Raw genomic sequence first — 21,122 nt, forward strand, 5'->3', positions numbered from 1 at the left:
GGTATCAATTTATTTTAATTCAGTCAACATTTCAACTAGAGTCATTACAGTAGGTCCTCTTAGCAGCACGACTAGTCTAGCTGATCCAGTAATTGACTTAGTAAGTCAACCGTATTATCTCCTTGCATCCTGGCTTCTTCCACTACACCCTGACAAAATGGATTTAATGGATAGAAATTAGCCAAGTAAATGTATATACCTTACTCCATGTATATACTGTATTAATATTTCCATTATAGATTCAAATACTCTCAATCAATCAAGAAACTGGGACTTCTGATAGTTTTAACCATTAAATACAACAAAACACGAATTTTTTTTAAATCTTCGGTAGTGGTGTACAGATACAAGAACTTACTTAACTTAGCCTTCTGTTTGACCTGTTTCAAGGAGGTCAACATTAGCCTTCTGTTTGACCCGTGTCAAGGAGGTCAACATAAGCCCTCTGTTTGACCTGTGCCAAGGAGGTCAACATTAGCCTTCTGTTTGACCTGCAAAACTGTGCTGGTGATAGGTACTTACCTTTGCAGCTTCCTTATTGCCTTTAGCAATAAGTAGCTTGACTATGTAGAAACGTGCAAGTTTAGCCTCTAATGAAGCCTTGTCATCTGCACACTCTATGGATTGTTGGAAACACCATTTTGCTTGCCTATTAACAAGAAAGAAGACATTTTCTAGGCTTAATAATGAGTACATTTTGCCATTATTTATTTATCATAGTAACATACTTTAAAATGGGCTATATGAATTATGTGAATTTAGTGTGTTATATATACACAGTATTTCATTTTACCTGGGTTCATCATTGTAAAAATGTAGGCCCTGAATTAGCCAGGCAACTGAGCATTCCTTATCAATCTTCAATGCCTCCGATGTGCTCTCTAGTAGCAGGTTATCCCAGTACTCGCTGCTCTCCTCTCTATGATGTTGGGCTAGCAATGCTAGCCTCATTAAGGACACTGCTTTATCAACTGAGCTGCATTGGAGTGCCTGTCTGTAACAAGACTCAGCATCTGTGATGCATTGTTCTTCAAAATACTGGCCCAGAACCTATAATCGATAATCATATACTGACTGATTTAATATTACAGTAATTTATGAATAATCACAGAACATATAATTGGTCTTGAAAATAGTTTATATGCCAGAAAACAACGTATCATAGCCATATCCCAGTGTAGCATAACCAATTTTTACACAATTCCACCTCATTGCTACATTTATCAAATGGTATAGTAAAAAACACAATACAATTGATTTCTTCTCCTAGTTGTTGCTAATCAAACTTGGCAATAGTATTTTAGTATTAGTGTTTTACCTGCCATGGCAACGACTGGTTTTCATCATCCAGTGTGCATTTCTTGAGCCATCCAACATCCGTTTCAGAGATTTCTTGTCGAGGTTTTCTTAATAAAACTGCTTGAGCTTTTAAACGGTTCAAGATATTTGTAATGGCTGGTTCACTTATAAACACTTGGGCCTTGAGAAAAAGAAATTATTATTCGAATTATAAAAGGTAAAGCACTGAGGCATAAAATTGTAATAGGACATTTTATAAGACTAATTTTACACAATGGAATTATACATGACACTAATTGCAATGGTTAAAAAACCTCTACTGCCAAGAATTTGTAATAATGCACAAGTCAGAGTGCGTTAGTGGAGATACGCTGCACTCGAGGGTATTTACAATGTTGCGACATGCACAAGGCGCAGCTGATTGCAAGTTGCACAACATTGTGAATACTCGAGGCCTGGCCTACCACGGCAACCACAACTGCTCGGCCTATACGATTTACATGCAGTGCTGTTATGCTGTAAAAAAATAATGAGCACACACATGACTCATTTCAGCACGTCTGATTGGCTACATCCTTGACCCCATATTATTCTAGTTAACACCAACCACAGATGACCACTGTGGTGAGGACTTTAATATACGATTTTAAATCATACATCTCAACTGATAAACATTTCTATTTAAAATGTTAATGTTTTACTTACATTAATACAGAATGACTGTGCTTGTTCATATTTGCCATCTTTTATAAGAGTGGCTGCCAGGTGAAGTGCACCCCATTGCTGAAGGGAAGTATTGCATTCAGACTCAGCTGAAATAAAAATTGTAACATTTTAAAGCTCTGTCTACACTATCAAACTTGATGTGACAAAAAAATGTGATATTCCCATATACATGGACACGATGGTATCATATCACTACAATATTTAGGCATATCACTACCATATTTGGGCACATCACACTTTTGTTTGATAGTGTAAAAGTTACTCTCTATTATGTAAATGTACATAGTTGTTGATTTTAGTTTAGCAAGAATTTGGAATTTGGATAGGAACTCTTTATTAAGGCACTCAAAGGAGACAACCAGCACTTGTTCTTTGGACTATGGTAAGAGGTTCTTTATTTTACACATGTGGTCTTTGACGCCTTGGCGACAGGTGTTCTATAAAGTACAGCCAAGTAGAACAAGTATTCTCGAGGGACTGTAATTGTAGGTCCAGCATGCACGAAATTGATAAAAGCACATTTTGAAACGATCACACTATCTGGTTGAAGCAGACTGGGAGAACCCGGGACAACATTAGGGACCTATCCTGAAAAATTCAGCTTTACCATATTTATTTCTACCTCAAAGCCTAATACTCCTCGACTATAAGTTTAATAATACTACTTTCTCTACATACATTCTTTCTAGACACCACACCAATTATTTTATGAAAAAAACACATGAATGTGACATGACCGAACAACAAAATTGAGCCTTCTGGCGAGCTTAGGAATCTTACCAAGTTGCAGGATAAACTGTGCTAAGTTTGATGTTTCTGATATTCTGCCATGGATGACCGCCTCAGCTAGGTAGCTTGATGATAGTGTAGTCCAAGCTGCTGTACTGTCTTAAGATACAGAAAAGAAACAGATAATATTATATCTTTTAACTTGACGCATATCTACAATTTTCAGATACCCCAAAATGTTGTACTGTACTATTTTCTTTTTTTTAAATTCTTCCCAGATTGAAGCTACATTTACACTTGCTATGGTGCAGTTTAATTGTTTTTGTTTTCATTATTTAACAAAATAGCAAAGTTTGATGTGCACAAATATGGTAGCTCAAATACGGTAGTGATATGACATCATCATGTCCATATATGGGCACATCACATGTTTTTGTCACATAAAGTTTGATAGTGTAGACAGCGGTTTAGGAATAACATAGATTCTATACTTCTATTATTGTTACAACTGGTCTGTGTCAATTGGCCTTAATCAATCGTTTTAAGGAAGTCCCTTTTGGTAATATTTACCTGGATAAAGGTGAACACTTCTCTGAGCTGAAATCAAACAGCTTCTGCCGTCCTTCTTCACATGCTGACCACTAAACAACTCAGCTACAGCCATGTGCACAAATATGTCCTACAAAAGAAAATACAATCATAAAGCAGCTCTGTCTACACTATCAAAGTTTATGTGACAAACAAAATATGATGTGCCCACCATATGGACATGATGATGTCATATCACTACCATATTTGGGCACATCATACTTTTTTTGTAAAACTAGATTGATAGTGTATACAATAATAGTTATATACAGATAAAAGAAATATATGTAATTGTTGATTCTAAGTTTGGTATACACCACTTGTACCATGAGAAGAACAGAAATTTAGCTGTTACAACAGCTGATTTTCTAATATAATGGGTAATAGAGTATTAATGCACCTGTAGGTTTTGAACACGCCTTCTCATTTACCAGTCCTTGATTACATCTCTTGGGTACAATAATTAATTCAATATTAATTCAATATTTTTTTTTCCCCCCGATATTACAACTATTTAGTAAGTTTACCTTTGAAGACTTAATTTCTAGATTAGAAGCAATCTTGCTACATCTTGCAGCTGCCTGGAAAAATAAGTGAAATGTTGAGAAGATTAGATGTATACGTAATTATATAAAAATACGGTAAAATCTGTGCTGCAGTGCTGGAGATGCTAGTTCATTTGCAAAATATTTCACAAACTTAAATATCCTAAAAACTTAATCTCCTACTACAATTTTTAATAACAAATAATGTCTAAATGTGATAGTTAATAATCATTTTCTATAGAAACCATGAATAATCAATGTATCTACCTTGGCTTTTTCAGGTGACAGTTGTAGAAGCAAATGAGACATTTTATTCCACAGCCTAGCATTGCTTGGGTGACTACAGAAAATGTGAACAAATGTATTTTTTATTTCCAAAATATTAAAATACAAAAGTTAATGAAGTATTTGTTAACAATTTATCTACACTAATATTAAATGTGAATTAAAATATGAAATTATCAATATATATGTAATAGAATATTCACAATATATAAATTCAAATTGGATAACATTATAATTATTACTCTTTTCATTTATTATCATTTATTAACAGTATGTTGCATTCATTTACCTGTGAACAGCCTTTGAAATTTGCTGATAAGCTGATTTGCCTTCTCCCTTAAAAAAAAAAAATTGTTTTACAAAAAAAGCATTGATTGAAAATAAGTAGTCAAGTTAAATATTAGTTCAGATCTCACTTTCTCAATTATTGTCAAGTAAGAAGTGAAAAGAAGATGGCTTCAACATTAATATTAACTTAAAATAGTAATGAGGTAGTGAAAAACTATTAGAAGATTCAAATTGTGGATTAGAATAAAATAATACAAATTATAACAAAAAGAAAACAATATTATTTGCACTAAGTGAACAAAATAATATTTGACTATTACATGATGTGGTAACAGAGATTAAAAAGCATTATATGTAATTGAGAAGGCTTTGTCATAGCATATTTAGAAATTGGGGTAATCACAAAATCTATCACAATGTACAGTGGTTTATAAAGACTATTTATTCTGCTCTATTGTAATATTTTATGTCGCATAGTGCACTTGTAAAAAGACACTAATAATTACCTGCAAAACAGACACACAAGCTGCTATAAAACACACATCCTCCAACATCGTTGGATCGTTAGCAAATTTAAACAGCTCTGTGAGGGCAGCAGATGCTAACTCAAGATCGTTATGCGTGATAGCTAGTGCACACAAAGCCAGAAGACCGTCTACCGAGGGTGGAGAAAGTTGAGAACACTGGAATAGAACAGTCTTAGCCTGGTCTGGATCTTGTGTCACCATACCCATAGCAGACAGAACATGCCCTTTGTCTTCCATACTGTCAGTCAATTCAAATGCTTGTTCATACGCTGGAGAGTATAACATTTTGTTCAAATAAACTTTTTTTCATTAGTTATCCAAGCTGTACAGTGGCTTTGTGTATACTACTACACTGGGGTAACTCCCTACTCATTTCAAAAGATGTACTAGGTTCTTTACAGTACATATGAGCGAGATGTGTACACTGGACCTACAGTTTATAGTCTATATATACTTTATATTAAGACTCGTTCTACCACCAGAACCATGAAGCTAGTGTGCCTTGAACCATTGCTGATGGTATGGCTACGTAATTACAGTTCCACTGTCTTAACCGCTCAGCCACACACTCAAAATATTATAGATATATTAAAATGCTTATAGACAATGACTTATTGCAAGCTAGTTCGTTTGGCTGAATGGTATAGACTTCAGTTTGTGGAGCTGGTGGGCTCCATTTGAAGCTCATCAACCTTATTATTGTGTGTTTCTCTTGTAATGGTCAAGAGAGATTATTTATTTGTTCAGTTATATTTAGGTTAATATCAGCTACAGTACCTTGCAATCTCTCATATTTTCTGAGAAAGGGGAGGGGGGAATACGCATCTAGGATTTATCCCAGGCTGTTCAAATTTCCTATCTTGTACAGTGCAAGAGCTAAGCCACACACATTTCAACTAAGTTACTTATGTACTTACCCTGGTAGCTTTCAGTGTATTTTCCTATCTTGTAGAGTGATAGAGCTAACCCACACACATCCTCAAATACTATCAATGGACTAATCCTCTGATATTCTTCTACTGCTTCTGTGTATTTTTTATTCAGGCTGAAAAAGTAAAAATCAAAACTTTCATAAAACCTTCCAATTTATTTAAAAAAAATTAAATAGAATAGAATAATGATATTATTATATAATGTTTAGAAACAAGCATACATTAATTATAACAAAGTAAGTTAACACTAGTGTAGTGTGATGTGCCCAAATATAGTAGTGATTTCCCAAATATGGTAGTGATATGACATCATCATGTCCATATATGGGCACATCACATTTTTTGTCACATAAACTTTGATAGTGTAGACAGAGCTACAGTTATACTATTTTTACTATAGATATTTCTTTATTAAATATAAAACATTTAAAATGGTGAAAATAAATAAAATGTTTTTCTTACCACAGAGATCGCGCATAATTAGATCTTGCTTTGTTTATCACGTCACATGACTCCCCTTCATCAAGTAAATCAATTGCTCTGTAAGATTAAAAAGAACTTGTTATACTTATTCTTTACTCCATGATTTATTATTATTTAATTTCTTCAGAAATAAACTTCAAATATCCTATCAATAATGTACCTTTTGAAAGCCTTCATTGCATGCTGATGAAGCCCTTCTCTTTCCATCAACAGTCCTAACATGTTGTAGGAACATGCATTAGTGTGAACACGATCTAGAACAAAAAGAATAACATGCATTAGTCTGAACGCGATCTATAACAAACAGCATAATTAAAAAATGAATGAAAATAATTATGAAAATATATAATACAGAACATAATATAGAAAGTCCTAACATTTGAACATTATTGTATTTGTATAAGTGCCAGGGTGTTGGCCATTTTAATTATTATTTTATATAATATTAGAAAAACAGATACATTGCTATTTTTAGACTGACATAAATAAAGAAAAAAAGTTCAAAATAAGGCTCTTTTAGGCATACTCTTATGTTGAAATCCAAAACTCATAATATACACATATACTGACCTGTGAACTTTGACATAGCCAATGCTGAAGTTGACACAGCGTTCATTTGTTCAATGCTATATTTATAGTGTTCAGAGGTCACATCAACATTAGTATCCAGCAGGGTCTTGCATACCCAGTGACTATAACCGATCGTTCCCTCAACCTAAACAGAAATATTGTTGAAACCTATTGCAATCTATCCACAGTGGTGTAATGCAAAGCTCAGAGGCACCTAGTTTAGTAACCCTAAGTGGCCCCCCAATGCTGGGGGCTTCAGGCGTTTTTAGCCTTTTCCAAGATATTTTAATGCCCGTTTTTTCATTTCTTTCTTTATTCTTCCAAAAAGTTTTCAAAACAAATACATAAATATAACATTGTAATATATAAAACATTTAAATAATTGGATAAAAAGGAAGAAGAGAAAAGGCAACTTCATGCCTATCTAGCGCTACTCCCTGTATAACTATAACATATCAATTGTATTCAAATCAAACAAATCATATCATGATAAAATTTAAATACTAAGCTCCGGGGCCTCTGGGTTTAGCCAGTGAGTGCTCATAGCCGTTACGCCACTGTCTATCCATAGTCGAAATTAAGAGAGTACTCCCTATCTACTACAGAGTTGGGTAGCCGAGTGGTTAGGACACTTGACTATCATACAGAGAACCGGGTTCAGTTCCCGACAACTCCCAGTCTACTCAGCTGTAAATGAATACTAGGGAGGATAAGGCAGTGTGGAAAGGAACTGGTCACCCTACCACATACTGCAGAGACTTTAGTACAATGAGCTCCGAACAGCTTATCTCCTACATTCAGAAATGAATACAGACTTTACCATATCTACTGACTAATATGAGAAAATTGTGTATACATTTGACATTTAACTGACATTGAATGAGATACAAACATTAACAAAAATAGTTCTGACTTACATGAGTGCCCAGTTCACATGTGTGACGAAACAAGTCCATAGTCTCAGCATCCTGAATGCTCTCTGCTATGTGAGCCTACGGTAACAAGTCATGAAAAGAATTACAATTACAAGAAATTTTAATTTGATAAATCAGAGTGAGTTATTGTCCTGTACTTTAAAATTTACTTCCAGTAAAGCTCTGTCTACACTATAAAATTTTATGTGGAAAAAAAATGTGATGTGTCCATATATGGACATGATGATGTCATATCACTACCATATTTGGGTATATGTAAACCAAATTAAGAAGTTTCAAACCTGTCCAATCCAGCACTGCATATAGTCTGGGTTGACAGACTGTGCCTTCTTAAACGCTTCATGCGCTAATTTAATATCACCGTGTTTAAGATAAAGTGTTCCTAGATTGGTCCATGTAACTACATCCTGAAACAAAACAATATGAAATTAATATAGTTTAAAAAGACATATATAAGGTTCTGTCTACACTATCAAACTTTATGTGACAAAAAAATGTAATGTGCCCATATATAGACATGATGATGTCATATCATTACCATATTTGGGAATATCACCACCATATTTTGGCACATCACACTTTTTTGGTCAAACAAGCTTGATAGTGTAGACAAAGCTTAATACTTACTGTAGATCATTTAATATATCAATAGCTATTTCTACACCTGCATACACCCCCCTCTATCTAGTGACGATTTAGCTTTCAGGTTTTACAACCAGTCATCATTAGATTTTATAAAAAAACTTACATTTTTGTCAATTTGAATGGCCTTGATAAAAGCATGTTGAGCAAGTTTTGGCAAATTTACCTCTGTAAAATAACACATTTATAAATTAGAAATACTGTTATTATGAATATTATAATATTTTAATTTGTTTATATAATATTATTTTTTTCTCTCAGTTGTTTCACTGTGTTATATCATTAACATAATAATTATCAAAAATTACAATCATAATATAATAATAACATCATAATTAGCAATCAATTAAGAATGTCAATTCTATTACCATATTTTAATTTGTTTATATAATATTTTATTTTTCAGTTATTTCACTGTCTTATAATATTAACATTCTTTTGTCATCTTATAAAAATGGCTGAAAACCCATCTCTTTCACATAGCATATGAAATGACGTAATTGCCACCTTGTTTCAAGCCTTGTGGACGTAGCGCTTTGGAGAAAATTTATTTTGGTTAAGCGTTATACAAAAGACAATTATTATTATCCATATTATCATTATTTGAAATTGCCCCATGCAGAATGAATAAAGAATTTGAATGACTAAAGTCTTCCTTACCTTTAGATGCCCAGATTGTACCCAACGCATTCCAGTGTGAATTGTTATTACTGTCTATAGACACAGCCTTCTTTAAACACTGTTAATAATATAACAAAAGAAAACAAATAATATAACAATATTTCAATGTATTCACATTTTTAACAGCCAATCTACAGTAGTTACACATTTGGTAACAACTAAAGAAGTATTGTCCCCAAAAAATATGAAAATTAATCAAATCAGACTTTAAATAGGCCATTTTGCAGTTTTTCGCAATAGAGTTATTCACTTCTGTTAAAAAAAACAAAAAACAAAGATATTTCAATTATAAAAAGACAAAAGAAACATTCAATTTTAACCAAAAACCCTTTTCTTACAGTTTTTTTGATTTAAATTACATTTTTTCAGGAAAATTATTTTTTTTATCCAGTTTTTGGTCAAATTAAATAACTTATGTGACATTAAAATTGCATATTAAAAAAAAAATTGAAAAAAAAATTGTTTAGGGGGACAATATATCTTTAAGTAAATCAAGTAAATAGATAGATTTTTTATAGATTTAGTTATCAGGCCCAATAGTTAATATGAAACTGACCTGTACAGCCTTGTTGGACAGTTCTATCTGCTCTGCATACTGAGCTTGTCTAAAGTAGTTTATCCCCAGGTCATGCCAAAGGCTGGCACAGTCTGGTAGTAACTGTAATGCCTTCCCATAACATCTATTGGAATAAATAATATAGATTTCTTAGGATTATATTAAAAAAATAAATATGATTATGTTAAGCTCTGTCTACACTATCACACTTTATGTGACAAAAAACTGTGATGTGCCCATATATGGACATGATGATCTCATATCACTACCATATTTAATTATATCACTACCATATTTGGCCACATAAAACTTTTTTGTCACATAAAATATGATAGTGACAGAGTCTAAAGAAGGAAAAATAACTCTTGCCACCTATATTTGCCATGGTAGCAAGCATTCAAAACAAGAATTTTTAAAACATAGAGCTTAAAAAGCTTTCACAATTTTACCTTGACCCGATGGCTAAAAGTGCAAATTTCCCAACATCCACAAGGGTTGATGAATCAGAAGTGACATTTGTGAGGACTGCGGGTATTTTGATGCTGTTCAACAAGAAATTGAAAAAACAAAACAATTAATTAAAATCAACAATCAAGCACGAGAGTACATTAAAATTTATAAACTTCAATTTGAGTATTTTGCCTCCTTGGTGTCCAAGTTAAAAAATATAACAACAACACAATACGGAATATTACTTATAAACTACATATGATGTGACGTACAGTAAGCTCTATCAAACTTTATGTGATCAACAAAATGTGATGTCATATCACTACCATATTTGGGCATGTCACACTTTTTTTTGTCAAACTAGTTTGATAGTGTAGACAGAGCCTTATGGTCCCACATTCACATATTTTGATACAAATGAAATTAATATTTTAGATAAAATAGCTCGGAATATCGTAGTAGCATATTTACACATACTTTTGTATATCTATTTCATAAATCATATTTTAACACTAAAATTATTAAATATGATACTGTAATATTGTTATTATATTATGTTAATGATCACACACCTTACTAGATCCAGGACATGAAGAATAGTGCATGCATCACCTAGTAATTTCCACAGGCAACTCAAATCGGGACGTAGCATAATAGCCCTGCGAAATGAAAAGAAATCGTGTTATTTTTAAGTTTAATATTGATGACTAAAAACATAAACATTGTGTAATAATCTACTTTACTGCCAAATCTATATGAATTGATGAGTAGTTTGTATCAGGGACAGTATTTTAATAAAGACAGTATTGTTTGGTTTATGGATAATTTTCAAAAATTACCTAATGCAATTTTCACCAGACAGTCATTAAAATGCATTTTATTTTCAATAATAAATAAATAAATTCTACACTTTTTCAGTCTCTAATAGTATACAAATAATGAATATTTACGAGTGGAATGGTACAAATAATTTCATGAGGTAAAAGATGAAATTCTATTGAAATAGTACATATTATTGCACACCATGTGACCCAAAATTGGCCAATCAAATGACAGGAATATATTTAGGCGTTATATAATATAACAAGTTAGACTCACTTGTTTAAGGCTGTGATTGAATTAGCAACGTAGTCTACTGCTTTTAGATTCAGAAACTCAACTAGCGAATCTTTGGCAAGGAGAAGGTAAGTTTCACCAAGACCTTAAAACACAAATTATTTAATATAATAATAATAAACGATGAATTCACTGTACTTTTGATTATCATGTATTCCAGAATGTACAGTGGAAGCATAATAATTGCGAAACAGGCCATGAAAATTGGAGAAAAAATTACAAAATAATACATAACAGAATATCTATATTTAAAAGCGCATTTGGATGTGAATATAAGCCGGAATCATTATTATTCTTATCTACAATTGAAAATATTTTTTCAGACATTTTGAGCCAGCCCGAAGCCAATTTATTTTATGAGAGGTGAGTGAATTACCTTTAAGGGCAGGCACATATCCTTCTTGTCTGGTTAGCACTAATTTGTAATCACTTACAGCCTCACTGTACTGTCCTACTGTTTGTTTAATAGCTGAAATCCTGTAATATTGAGAAAATATCCATTCAAACACTAATGTAAGCATTCATTTTGTTTATTGATTATCTTAATTAGAAAAATAAATCTTTTTATTAACAAACAAATATGTATATGATTCTTAAACATACCTGTATTATAAATATTACAGTAGTCAATTTAGTAGCAAACATTAATTTTTTTAAACCACTGGTGGTGCCATGTGAAACAAAAGGCAGGAAAATTCCATTTCAATATTTGTTATCAACATTAATAATTAATATCAAAATAGACTTACTGATACTGACAATATATAGAAGATTCATCAAGCTGAAAACAAAAAAAAACAAAAAAACATTAATTCAATTTGTAAGTAACTGTATTAAATTTTAAAACAGTTAGAAAATGGTATATAACCAAATTCAGAACGGTATTCTTGTATCATATAAGTTAGGGTTATAATTCAGACAATTTCAAAATGTCCATAAACTCGTTATTGTAATTACCTCTAGGCTTCTTGTGAATGCTTTTAAAGCTGCTGTATAGCTCCCTCTACTGAGGTACGCTTCTCCCATACACTCCCAACATCGACTGAAACCCAAAACAACAAATCATGTGATTAGTAAAATTTAAATTTTGCCACGAAATGTGGTGGTTATTTTCGTAGAATAATATCTGAATATTCTTTGATTTTCATAGTGGAAAGATTTTTACAAAAATTAATTTAAAACATCAAATTAGTAAACACATTTATCCAGTGGTTCAGTGTAGGTAGAATTTAGTGAGTATAAAAATAAATCTTTTTATGATTTTCACTAATAATTTATTACAAAATTTCATATAATTACCTGTCTTTAGTATCAGCTCTAAGTGCTGCCTGAAAACTTTAAATGCAAACAAAAATTATATTAAAAGTTGGTTAACGTTAATGAGTAACAAATACTTTATTTGAAGTATAATAAAGCTATGTCTACACTATCAAACATATTTGTGTACATCACACTGTTTTGTAACATAAAGTTTGATAGTGTAGACAGAGATTTACAAGTATGATGTGTTAAATGGTTTTATCAATATTTTCAGAATGTTTGTATTTTCCTTTTAAATAATATATAAATTATAATAGTAAAACCTTGTAACAGCCTTTCCTGCATCATTGTGTTTGAGTTGATAAAGACCGAGCCTTAGCCACGCCCATTTGGCCATACCAGCAGCAGCTTGGGAGGTCACTGTCTGCAACATAGACAACGCAGAGTCCTACAAAAAACCATTGTAGCATTGAAAATAAAAGACATTTTAGATAGCATTATATAGATTTTTGAAGAAGTAAAATATAGATGTATACCAAAATGGATCTATTAATATAGATATATACCAAAATGGATCCTTTAATTTACCTCATCTTCTGTTATGATACAGAGATCAGCAAAGGCAGTACCTGATGCTGCATTATCAGGGTTCAAATCAAAGGACTTCTTAAAGCAACTCTTTGCTCTCCTGGAGAAATGAAGTAAAACTCTTATCAAATCTTACTAACTGAATTAAGTTTTATAGACTCACAATAAGTACAGAGAACGAGTAGAAGTAATATAAGGTTTGTGGTATACCAACATTACCATATAATGATACTGTACAATATTATATATTTAATACATATTGTAGTGGAGCTGTAACTTGGTGGTTAACGTGCTTGCCTTCCAATCCAAAGGTCCGGGGTTCAATCCTGACCTAGTGCCAGGGTTGTAACTCACCACTCCCTAAACCTAAAATGAGACTTAGTTTATAAGCACGCTAACTTATAAAAATAGTTTATCCCTCCTGTAATTGGCGAGTTACTCGCTGTTGGATGCGTATGAAATAAATCAAATATAATTTGATAAAAGGAATTAAGCAAGATTGAGAATATCTCAATGTTTCAGTTGTATTGTTCTCAACTGCCTTTTTATTCATTTTCATAGACTAGCAATGCTAGACATGGCCATATCAATAAAGTAACAAATAAGAAAAAAATCAAAACCTGATGGATACCTAATATCTTGTGCAACCTGCTGATAATAATAACCAAGATGATGGAATACTTCTGAGTTATAAGGATCAAGTTTTGCTGCCTTCAACATAGAAACAATAACATTTAATTTATATAAAACTTTAAAATCGATGGATTCTTGTCATCGAGTTTTTATTTATAAATTTGGTAACGTCAGACTTTATTATGATACAGAAATTTCTTAAAAATTTAACAAAAACATTTTATTTTACCTTCATAAAATTACTAAGACACATCAACCTGTTTTTTCTAGCCTCCTCTCCAGACTTCCACTGTATTTTTCCAAGCCATAAAAAAAACTTTGCATTATCTGGTTTGTGTGCAATTGCTTTGGATAGTCTGGTAAAAAAAATATATACATATTATAAACTATCTAAAGCTCTGTCTACACTATCAAACTAGTTTGACAAAAAAGTGTGATGTGCCCAAATATGGTAGTGATGCTCAAACATGGTAGTGATATGACATCATTGTGTCCATATATGGGCATATCACATATTTTTGTCATATAAAGTTTGATAGTGTAGACAGAGCTTAAAACAAATGTTTTTTTTTTGTTAGTGATAAAAATAGTTAATCATGCATCATATACCTTTCTTCTGCTTCATCATATTTTCCTTGTAGTCCTGAGAGCCAGCCAATCAGAGCTTCTGTTACAAAATTGTCTGAATCCAACGACACTAGTTCTGTACAATGCTTGAATATATAAAAAAAATAGTTTGATAACATCAAATGATTTAAATACAACTACGGTGTTCCAATTGATAAACTTTAAATGAAGCAGTATTTAAAAATAATAGAACTATAATGGCAATGTTCCACAGTATTATGTAAAAGAATAAAAAAAAGTTTGCACAAGAAAAAAATAAAATAAATTGTGAGATACTGACCTGGTTAGCTTCTTTTAGTTTGTTCAGAAAGCAGCAACATTCCACCAACAACTGCATACACTCTATTTTCAAAATTTCTGAGCTTTGCAACTGTAAAAATAAATATTTTTAAGTCTAATTAAAATATTCCATACTTGTATGAATGATGCTTCTCATTAAAACAAAATAAAATAATACTGTTAAGCTCTGTCAACACTATCAAAACACAAATCAAAAAAATTGTGATGTACCCAGATATGGTTAGTGATATGCCCTAATATGGTAGTGATATGCCCAAATATGGTAGTGATATGACATCCTCATGTCCATATATGGGCATATCACATTGTTTGCTAGTGTAGAAACAGCTTTAGTTTGTGTTATACTTTCTATACTTACATCATTTAATATATCAATAGCTATTTCTACACCTGCATGCGTCCCTCTATCTAGTGACGATTTAGCCTTCAGAAACAAAAATTGTTCTCTCAAATCTTGCCATCTTGTAAGGCGCTTTAATAGTTTCAGTCCTTAAATAAAAGAAATATTACTTGATAATATAAATAATGAGTATTGTAGTACACATGTTTAATGTTACTATAAGAACTAGATGACTAACTTCAAAACACTATAATAGCATAACAGCTTGAAAAGCATTCTACCATAGAGAAGGACTGCCCAATATGGATGCACCAATCAGTGTACACAGTATGTGTAACCTACCTTTTTGTGCTGCTTGTTCAACTCTGACATTATCATGAACTGCTATGCTTGCTCTACTAACATACAACCAACCATGCACGTTAGTTGGTTCTACTTTTAACCCTAGAAAAAAAAATGAGATAGTACAAAAGATACTTTAAATAACTTTTTACTTTGAAATAAAAAGACAACGGTTCCAATACTGGACTCTCTGAAAACCAGAAAAAATTTCTTGAGATAAAAAAGGTCACAAATTAATTTTTATCATTAAAACGCTGTACAACAAAAATTATTAGATAGGTTAATTCCATAATCTGTTATATTTGTATTTGTTTGACATAATAAAAATAAACAATATATTATACCCTCTTCCAATAATGATTTTGCTTCAATGTAATTCTCTTCTTCTAGTTTTATTTTACCAAGACATAGGCTTGCTAATCCAGACTTTTCATCGATGGTTTTCAGTTTCTGAATAGCTGTTATAGCCTCTGCAGTACAGACTGTGAATTAAAACAAAGTTTCATTATTATTTCTATGAAAATCTAACCAACGTACAACTTACTAATTAGTATAATAAAATGCTACATTATAAGCAAACAAATATGAAGAGACAAACAACAAATGAACTGACCATTTTGAGTGAGATAGACTTGAACCATTGACTTCAGTGGTTGAGTGGATGAGGGCAGTTTGGTGTGCATCTTCTGACTTACTTCAAGAATCTGCTGATCACTGTCATCTTTCTGATTATATTTTAAACAAAACATTTTTAAAATCAATAAAAAATTTGTGTGGCTGACATCAGATTGTTTACATAAATCAATATATATTCAAATGTATACTTTAAGATAACTGTATTATTACCATTTTCAATAAATCCACAAATTTGACAAAATTGTCTTCCAATGCTGTGTCATCTTCAGTTAAGCCAAGTATGTTTGTGTAAGCAATTTCAAGCTAGAATAATAAAAACAATTTATTTTTGGTCATCAATGAATAATGAGTGAGTATGCTAAATCCATTTTTATTGGTTATCCGCACTTGGCGGATAACCCCTTGTTATTGTCAGGATCTTTTTTTTTTTCTTTTTTTTTTTCTTTTTTTCCTATTTTCTTCTTTCTTTCCACGAATTTTGTTGCACGCATATCTCTAATTCTGGCCAACATAAGATTTTGTAACTTTGTCATAATATTGACCTGTAGCGGTAGATGTGCAGGACGTTCGTTTTTTTACTTTAGAGTCGCGCAGCGTAAGTTACGCGCAATTTTATGAATTTCAATGATTGATCATAGATTAAAAACTAAAAGTCATTTTGTATTGAAACTTGGTGAACATTTAAGTCATATCTTGCGCAAACTTTCTATGGATTAAAAATGGCATGTTTCCCATAAAGTTACGCGTGCACGCGAGTTTAAAATTTCAAAATGCGTAAAATCAATTTCTAATCAACTTTCTACGCGTTTCAGGTCATTTTGAGCATTTCAAAATTTCCCACGGGTGCGCAATTTTTTTACGCGCGCGTGCGCACGTAGCGCAAAAACATCTTTTTTTTGCTTGATTTTTGTTTTTTCAGTCTTTTATAGTAAATTTACCAATTTTCAATCAATTTCGACTTCAAATCACGTCATACGAGCACGTAGAATTGAACAATTTGCGCGCGTTTTTGATGAAAAAGTTCAAAAATTCGTCAAAATTATGCCTTTTTTAAAACAGTCATAGATTCTAAACTACGTGGTGAACTTTTTTAAAATTACATATTCTGGTAGTAGATAAGTTGCAGATATCAAATCTTGCATCAATATGGCTAACCGGACATTGTGACGTCACCGTATGGCCACTCGAATATAAAATATAGGATTTTTGTCTCTTTCCTCGTAGCTCGTCACATTTAATATAGCGCATCTCCACTTATTTGTATTCCATTTCCCCCCATTTTTTTATGTTGTCTAGGTCAATCAATTATCTTTCGCACGATTCACCATTTTAAAAATTGTGATAACGTCATCATGTTCAAAAGCGTCAATAACTTTGGTCACTTATTTTCACCTATTCTGCACTGTATGTAGTACGTATACAGTATATAGTGTACACCGTATATACTTAGACGTGACGAAAAATAGAGAGCACACTAAAATTGTTTCAATGCCTTAATCGTTTTTCTGTGCGCAATATTCCAACGTATGACGTGCACGTGGCCTTTGCGCTGCGGATAACCTAACTCGTCCGTAGTGACGAGTTCAAATCTAGTTTTATTTAACCTTATTTATAGAGGGTGACCCTAAACCGCATATTCTGACAATCAAGGGGCCCTCTTGATGAGTTATGATAAAGTGTCTATGCGTGACAGTGGCTGTGTGTACTAGTACACTGGGATAACCCCCTACTCGTTTCGAAGGATGTACTAGGTTCTTTAAAGTGCACATGAGCCAGATGTGTACAAGGACCTACGGTTTATAGTCCTTATTACCCATAAACAAACCAAAAGACATTACATTCAACACAATAGTAATAAAATAGATACAAAATACAATTGATAAGTAAATAAAGTAATATGTTGTAGTAATAAATCTTGAAAACTGTAAAATCTTTAATAACTAACCAATGCATTATCCTCTGTTGATAATGTTTTTTCATTTGTCAGATTTGAAGCGAGCTTTGACCACCACATCAACTTCACTGAATTATCGTCTACCACGTCTGCATTTAAAATGTCTAAGATCACCATGATAGACTAAGATATAAATAAAGACATAAAAAAACATGTGTTAATTGGCAATGTCTGGTCTAAAAATCAAGTAAAACCGAATTGAGAGAAAGTACTCCTATTTTTAGTGAGGACTTGCTAAAAAAACTTGGCCTAGCTAGACGCCCTGCTGTTCAAATGTCAGAATTATACACTGGGACTTTCCCTAGCGAAATGGTTGTATGTGAAGGTGATCATAAAGTCAGGGGTGGGATTATAGCAAAGATGGGACTATAGCCTATGTGGGACTATAACCGAGGAACTATGGTATATATAAATAAAGTGAAGCAAACAACACCTTACTTACAGTACGATAAACATGTTATACATAAAAGAAAAGAGTAATAATAAAACTGTTAATGTTGTCAATAATTACACATACCTTCTTTGTTTTATGGAGTGTTTCGTATAGCTTGACTTGTTTCTCAGCCACTGTCAGCCATTTTGATTTGTCAGTATTGGTTAGAAGACTTGCCATTTGTTGGTATGCCTCAATCAGTGTGTCTTGGTTTTGTTCTGTTTGGTTTCTCTCACATAAATCACACAAACCCTGTCAAGAGAAGTACAAGTTACAAATTATTTAAATATACAGCTATTCAACTAAAAAAATTGTTAATAAATCAACAAATAAACACACAATTTTATAATAAAAAATATATATATAAACTTTATTCCAATGTATTTGTTTTCAATTTCAACCAATATTTTAAATTATTTAGAACCATTTTAAATATTATAAATAAAATAAATACATTATTATCTGTTTAGTTTCTGTTTTGGTTTATTGTTTTGTATCTCTTCGATGCTTTTTTAACAAATTGAATTGAATAAATTATAATGATAAGTTATGGATGTAATGAATTCTAAGGTATGGTACCTGCCATGCAAGTAACTGATTTGGATCATATTCCGTGGCCTTCTTATAAGCCATTCTAGCCTGCTCCAATTGCTCCATTTCTGTGGCTGCTTTTCCAATGAATACAAATGCATTGTAGTTGCTTTTATCAAGTTTTAGTACAGCCTATCATAAAAAAAAGGATAAAAAACATTAGTTACTAGCAACTGAACTCAACATATCTTGTAAAACCAAGTACTCACTGCAATATTAAATATACAATTGAAGAAATAAACCTCTATCTACACTATCAAACTTTATGTGACAGAAAAACAAAAATGTGATGTGCCCATATATGGACATGATGATGTCATATCACTACCGTATTTGGGCATATCACTACCGTATTTTGGCATACCACTACCATATTAAGGCATATCACTACCATATTTGGGCACATTACACTTTTTTTTGTCAAACTAGTTTGATAGTGTAAACAGAGCCTTATAAAAGAATAAACTGCAGACAAGGGGATACCATCTTAACGAATGTGGGATTCTCCTTTATTTTTATGCCCAATAGTTGAAATGATTTTGGCCTCTAGACTTTGGTTTGACACAATGTAGAATCTTGACCCCAGTAACCTTTAACCTGAGCACCTTAATGCCTGCCATGCTCTATGTCATAGGATACAACATCTATGATTTTGGATGGAATATTCATAGCATGCATGCATAATATTTTATACAGTTCAACATGTGATATATAAATCACCTTGCATTGTTTTAATGCGTCTTTAAATTCTTTATTCTTGATACACTCCCTGGCATTTTTTAATAATGTTTTTATTTCCTTGCTTGAACCGCTTGCCATTGTACTACAATCACAACTGAAAAACAAAAACATTTCTGCATTCTTATTGCTCTTTTTGCACAACGCCCAGGATCATATACGTTATACATTTGACGTATTCGATTGGGAACTTTTGTTGTCAACGTAAAGATTCGTTTTTTTTTTCTTTTTGTATTCGAATTGTAAATTTGTGCTCAACAAAAAGTCATTCGAATAGAAAACGTTGACAACGAAAGCTTTTTCGTTAAGAACAATCTCAACGCTCAAAATACTCCGGTAAAGAAGAACTCAACGGAAAAACTGTACTCAACGGTGAAAGTCTAAATCGAATACGACAATTATTACAGTAACTAATTTAATATTTGACAAAGTATATGTTTATTCAGCACAGTTTATCTGAACTTTAAAACATGATTGCATCACATAATTTAATTAGAAAACATACATGAAAAATAGGCCAACAAAGATATGTACTGTAGGTAGGTATAGACAGGAGACCATATATGGTGGAGGAGGTTAGTACTATAGTAATACCTCCACACAGACCACTCCATTTAATATTAAAACAGGCCCTTTATAGTATTAGTAGTAACTATTATACCACGCTCCATGGATGTCTACAGTATTACTACTAGACTAGCTAGGCCTACTACTAGCCTAGCAAGACCAAACTGTCTATTCTATTCTGACTATCTAGGCTAGGCCCTACCTAGCATAGCTAGGTCTAGGCTGCTAGAGCCTACTAACTAGCTAGAGGGGCCTCTAGCTAGGAGGGTAGACAATTGTCAATAGCCTACCCTAGCTAGGCCTACCTACTCTACTAGGCCAATAGTTAGCCTCCTTTATCTAGCTAGCCCTTTTATACGATCTTTGTTATTAGTACAAAGAAACTGCCACGAGGCTTTAATAGAATAATAGAATCATATTTTTTAGCCCTACTACACTATCTTTGATTGAAGAAATGATGAACATCATGTGTGTTGTTGTCCTCCCCGAGGTTTATCAGAGCGTCATTCTGACGACTGGAGCGCCATTCTCTACTTCTCTACGGAGCGCCATTTATGCCTTTATTAACTTCAATAATAGAAATAGTACTACGGCAAGTGGACCCAATTTAGTACCACGGTAGCACAGTGAAATGATAAAATATAAATAAGTCACTACTTTTAATATCGTTTCGTATGTTAATACACTGTGCTCAAGTTGACCCAATTTGGCGCCAGTGGAGCACAGTGATATAAAATAGAAATAAAGTCACTAAATTTAAA

At 32.4% G+C, this 21,122-nt stretch overlaps 1 protein-coding gene across 1 annotated transcript; it reads right to left on the reverse strand.

Moving 5' to 3' along the window:
- Positions 1-4: 4 nt before the first annotated feature.
- LOC140062384 (tetratricopeptide repeat protein 37-like) lies at positions 5-20,867 on the reverse strand. Its single transcript, XM_072108578.1, has 43 exons — positions 20,794-20,867; positions 19,777-19,891; positions 19,045-19,188; positions 18,550-18,717; positions 18,024-18,155; positions 16,289-16,381; positions 16,056-16,167; positions 15,787-15,924; positions 15,443-15,544; positions 15,119-15,249; positions 14,741-14,830; positions 14,443-14,546; positions 14,063-14,189; positions 13,832-13,911; positions 13,201-13,300; positions 12,936-13,060; positions 12,652-12,687; positions 12,310-12,394; positions 12,102-12,133; positions 11,729-11,829; positions 11,335-11,437; positions 10,809-10,895; positions 10,236-10,328; positions 9,787-9,910; positions 9,210-9,288; positions 8,656-8,717; positions 8,189-8,314; positions 7,890-7,964; positions 6,973-7,117; positions 6,563-6,656; positions 6,382-6,459; positions 5,905-6,032; positions 4,967-5,256; positions 4,462-4,508; positions 4,155-4,227; positions 3,870-3,923; positions 3,325-3,433; positions 2,806-2,913; positions 2,005-2,111; positions 1,319-1,480; positions 794-1,050; positions 523-649; positions 5-149 (listed from the first exon to the last, which is right to left on the reverse strand). Exons 2-43 carry the CDS (start codon positions 19,873-19,875, stop codon positions 72-74), a joined length of 4,605 nt encoding a protein of 1,534 aa, XP_071964679.1. The 5' UTR covers positions 19,876-19,891; positions 20,794-20,867; the 3' UTR covers positions 5-71.
- Positions 20,868-21,122: the final 255 nt, after the last annotated feature.

This window comes from Antedon mediterranea, chromosome 11, assembly GCF_964355755.1.
Source record: "Antedon mediterranea chromosome 11, ecAntMedi1.1, whole genome shotgun sequence".
NCBI lineage: Eukaryota > Metazoa > Echinodermata > Crinoidea > Comatulida > Antedonidae > Antedon > Antedon mediterranea.

What these genes read in the sequence shown, in the direction of transcription:
- LOC140062384 (XM_072108578.1), bottom strand. Translation starts at nt 19,875, where the DNA reads ATGGCAAGCGGTTCAAGCAAGGAAATAAAAACATTATTAAAAAATGCC. An exon ending in GTCTTAGTAATTTTATGAAG is followed by an intron (nt 13,912 to 14,062) that starts GTAAAATAAAAT and finishes TCTATGTTGAAG; the next exon opens with GCAGCAAAACTTGATCCTTA. An exon ending in AATTATGCGCGATCTCTGTG is followed by an intron (nt 6,033 to 6,381) that starts GTAAGAAAAACA and finishes TTACTTTTTCAG; the next exon opens with CCTGAATAAAAAATACACAG.